This window comes from Pseudochaenichthys georgianus, unplaced genomic scaffold, assembly GCF_902827115.2.
Source record: "Pseudochaenichthys georgianus unplaced genomic scaffold, fPseGeo1.2 scaffold_2176_arrow_ctg1, whole genome shotgun sequence".
NCBI classification, from domain to species: domain Eukaryota; kingdom Metazoa; phylum Chordata; class Actinopteri; order Perciformes; family Channichthyidae; genus Pseudochaenichthys; species Pseudochaenichthys georgianus.
In genome coordinates this window covers 12,501-17,164 of record NW_027262826.1, presented here as the reverse complement: position 1 = coordinate 17,164, position 4,664 = coordinate 12,501, and the positions used below count along the sequence as shown (strand labels likewise).

At 41.5% G+C, this 4,664-nt stretch overlaps 1 protein-coding gene across 1 annotated transcript in view; it reads left to right on the top strand.

The window, feature by feature from the left end:
- The first annotated feature begins 314 nt into the window (after positions 1-314).
- ube2g2 (ubiquitin-conjugating enzyme E2G 2 (UBC7 homolog, yeast)) overlaps positions 315-4,664 on the top strand; it is a 15,964-nt gene continuing 11,614 nt past the window's right edge. Inside the window, exons 1-2 of the mRNA XM_034077938.2 lie at positions 315-491; positions 3,357-3,392. Coding sequence (XP_033933829.1) covers positions 449-491; positions 3,357-3,392 — 79 coding nt within the window. The 5' untranslated portion in view covers positions 315-448. The remainder of the gene's footprint in view (positions 492-3,356; positions 3,393-4,664) is intronic.

The window sequence follows — 4,664 nt, the reverse complement described above, 5'->3', positions numbered from 1 at the left end:
ATGAGACCACGCTGACCCCATACCCCCAGACTCAGACGCCTTCTTCCCACCGGCCAGAGACTCACCTGCCCATCCATCACATGCATCTGTTGCCACTTACATATCAATATTCCAATGTCTGTACAGACTGTTCTGCACTTTCTATTCTATATATGTTATTTGCCTGCGCTGTTGTATCTGTGCTCTCGTGCTTCTCTGTTGGAGGAGCCTGTGATGTCGCTCTGAACACATGACAATACAAGCCTTGGAAGCTTGAAACTACCTGTACCAGCAGCGCTGTGCCTGCAGGGGCGCTGTGAGGGGCGCTGTGAGCGGAGACTCACGGCGACAACAGGAAGCTGAGCTCGCGCAACACATCCGTCAAACTGTTGTTGTCCTGAGCTGATCTCGGAGCTGTCTGGAGACCTTTCTGTTCCTGCAGGAGCTGAGAGTGAGAGAAGAGACCCTGATGGCCGGCACCGCGCTGAAGAGACTCATGGCGGAGTACAGACGTGAGTGAGGGCTTTAACACGTCACCGTTAGAACGCGGAGCTAACGGCTAACAGCTAACGGCTAACAGCTAACAGCTAACGGCTAACCCTACGGATTTAATAATAATAATACATTTGATTTATTCAGCGCTTTCCCCGGCTCTCAGCGCGGATTGGAGCTCCTCTCCTCCCGCTGTTTCACCGCCGACACGCATTATACAAGCCCTCATAGTACTTTAGTACAAGTACTCATATCTAGTACTTTAGTACAAGTACTCATATCTAGTACTTTAGTACAAGCACTCATATCTAGTACTTTAGTACAAGTACAATCACTCATATCTAGTACTTTAGTACAAGCACTCATATCTAGTACAAGTACAAGCACTCATATCTAGTACTTTAGTACAAGCACTCATATCTAGTACTTTAGTACAAGTACAAGCACTCATATCTAGTACTTTAGTACAAGTACTCATATCTAGTACTTTAGTAAAAGTACTCATATCTAGTACTTTAGTACAAGTACAAGCACTCATATTTAGTACAAGTGCTCATATCTAGTACTTTAGTACAAATACAAGCACTCATATCTAGTACTTTATTACAAGTACTCATATCTAGTACTTTAGTACAAGTACAAGCACTCATATCTAGTACTTTAGAACAAGTACTCATATCTAGTACTTTAGTAAAAGTACTCATATCTAGTACTTTAGTACAAGTACAAGCACTCATATTTAGTACAAGTGCTCATATCTAGTACTTTAGTACAAATACAAGCACTCATATCTAGTACTTTAGTACAAGTACTCATATCTAGTACTTTAGTCAGGGCTGCCAACCTTTGAGTTCAGCTTGGAGTGAGTTTTTTGTTGGTGAACCGAAAAAAGTACACACACAGTGTACAGTACACACACACACACACACACACACACACACACACACACACACACACACACACACACACAGTGTACAGTACACACAGTGTACAGTACACACACACGCACACACACAGTGTACAGTACACACAGTGTACAGTACACACACACGCACACACACACACACACAGTGTACAGTACACACAGTGTACAGTACACACACACACACACACACACACACACACACACACAGTGTACAGTACACACAGTGTACAGTACACACACACGCACACACACAGTGTACAGTACACACAGTGTACAGTACACACACACACACACACAGTGTACAGTACACACAGTGTACAGTACACACACACACACACACACACACACACACACACACACAGTGTACAGTACACACACACACACACACACACACACAGTGTACAGTACACACAGTGTACAGTACACACACACACACACACACAGTGTACAGCACACACAGTGTACAACACACACAGTGTACAGCACACACACACACACACACAGTGTACAGCACACACACACAGTGTAGCACACAGTGTACAGTACACACACAGTGTACAACACACACACACACACACACACACACACACAGTGTACAACACACACACACACACAGTGTACAGTAGGGCTGTGCATCTTCACTGGTCTCACGATTCGATTATCCTGTCAACGGTTCGATTCGGTTCGATATCCCGGTGCATCCCGGTGCATCACGATTCATCCCAATGCGTTGCATCCTCAATGTTACTGCCCATGGCTTATTCTTCATCAACGCATGCATGCAGTAAATACATAAGAACTCTCTCTTTATTATTTAGAAAGTGCTTCAGAAATCAATAACATAAATGTCTTGACATTAATTTATAAACCAAAATAAATGAATTGTATCGGTCTAGCCTCCGTGTGTGAAGTTGTTCCATCCTCAAAAACAGAAAGCTAATGCTCCTGCAGTCGAGCTGCAGCTTCTGGCCGCGGCCTTCTGTTGAGAAAGGACACTGAAGGTCCTGAATGAGGCCTCACACACAGGACGTGAGTCTGAACACAGCAGGGGTATTTACAACAGCATATACAAACTAAAATACTGCATGTGGGCACACTCACATTCTCTGTCTCACTGTTGCATGAATCCCATGAATGCATGAGATTAAATTAGCTTCATATATCAATCAGTGATTAAGTGAATAATAAAGTTTCTATCGGGTCACTGTCAGCCTGTCACTCATTATTTTCAAGGAGGGGGCGGGGCTTGGAGGAACGGAGGAGACGGTGATCGCGGAAGCTTTTTTCCTCCTGCCTTCACAAACTTTACACACGTATATATCGTCTGCAAATTGCTAGAGGACATTCATACTTTGCAATCCAAGACTTAATTAAATCCACCAAAGACCTGACATGATTGTAACGCGATTATTTTTGAAAAACATAAATCCCTCCCTGTGTCTCTGAGCCGCAGCGACACGGAGTGATTCAGAGCGGGTCCTTCTGCTGTCGGTTCTGGACTGGTGTTCTTGTGTTGGTGGATAAAGCAGACTGCTCCGTGTTGCTATGCCGCTGTCACGTCTGTTCCCTGATCTCTGCGTCACCGACCGGTTTGAAATTAAAGTGACAGAACAAACGTTATAGTAAAGCCGCGGCCGGAAAATCAGGAAGCTACGTTACTACTCTATAACCGATTATCTTCCGTCACTGCATCGAGACCGAAACGTCCACGTCCGCATCGCAATGCATCGTAGAAACGATTATTTTCAACACCCCTAGTGTACAGCACACACACACACACACACACACACACACACACACACGTACAGTATACACACACACACAGTGTACAGTATACACACAGTGTACAGTATACTTATCGTTCCGAGTCAATGAAAGGTCTTGATGCTAACGTGGTGCTAACGTGATGCTAATGTGATGCTAACGTGGTGCTAACGTGATGCTAACATGTGTGTTTCAGAGCTGACGCTGAACCCACCAGAGGGAATCGTTGCAGGTGAGACTCAATCAATGAACTGCGACTCAATCAATGAACTGCGAGTTATACAAAATAACAGCTTGATATTTGATTTGGTCAGAAATGTCCTGTTTCTTCAGAAGGCTCATATTCAGATAGAGAACAGATAAAAGACTCATATTCAGAGAGAACAGATAAAAGACTCATATTCAGAGAGAACAGATAAAAGACTCATATTCAGAGAGAGAACAGATAAAAGACTCATATTCAGAGAGAACAGATAAAAGACTCATATTCAGAGAGAGAACAGATAAAAGACTCATATTCAGAGAGAGAACAGATAAAAGACTCATATTCAGAGAGAGAACAGATAAAAGACTCATATTCAGAGAGAACAGATAAAAGACTCATATTCAGAGAGAACAGATAAAAGACTCATATTCAGAGAGAACAGATAAAAGACTCATATTCAGAGAGAACAGATAAAAGACTCATATTCAGAGAGAACAGATGAAAGACTCATATTCAGAGAGAACAGATAAAAGACTCATATTCAGAGAGAACAGATGAAAGACTCATATTCAGAGAGAGAACCGATAAAAGACTCATATTCAGAGAGAACAGATAAAAGACTCATATTCAGAGAGAACAGATAAAAGACTCATATTCAGAGAGAACAGATAAAAGACTCATATTCAGAGAGAACAGATAAAAGACTCATATTCAGAGAGAACAGATAAAAGACTCGTATTCAGAGAGAGAACCGATAAAAGACTCATATTCAGAGAGAACAGATAAAAGACTCATATTCAGAGAGAACAGATAAAAGACTCATATTCAGAGAGAACAGATAAAAGACTCCTATTCAGAGAGAACAGATAAAAGACTCCTATTCAGAGAGAACAGATAAAAGACTCATATTCAGAGAGAACAGATAAAAGACTCATATTCAGAGAGAACAGATAAAAGACTCATATTCAGAGAGAACAGATAAAAGACTCATATTCAGAGAGAACAGATAAAAGACTCCTATTCAGAGAGAACAGATAAAAGACTCATATTCAGAGAGAACAGATAAAAGACTCATATTCAGAGAGAACAGATAAAAGACTCATATTCAGAGAGAACAGATAAAAGACTCATATTCAGAGAGAGAACAGATAAAAGACTCATATTCAGAGAGAACAGATAAAAGACTCATATTCAGAGAGAACAGATAAAAGACTCATATTCAGAGAGAACAGATAAAAGACTCATATTCAGAGAGAACAGATAAAAGACTCATATTCAGAGAGAACAGATAAAAGACTC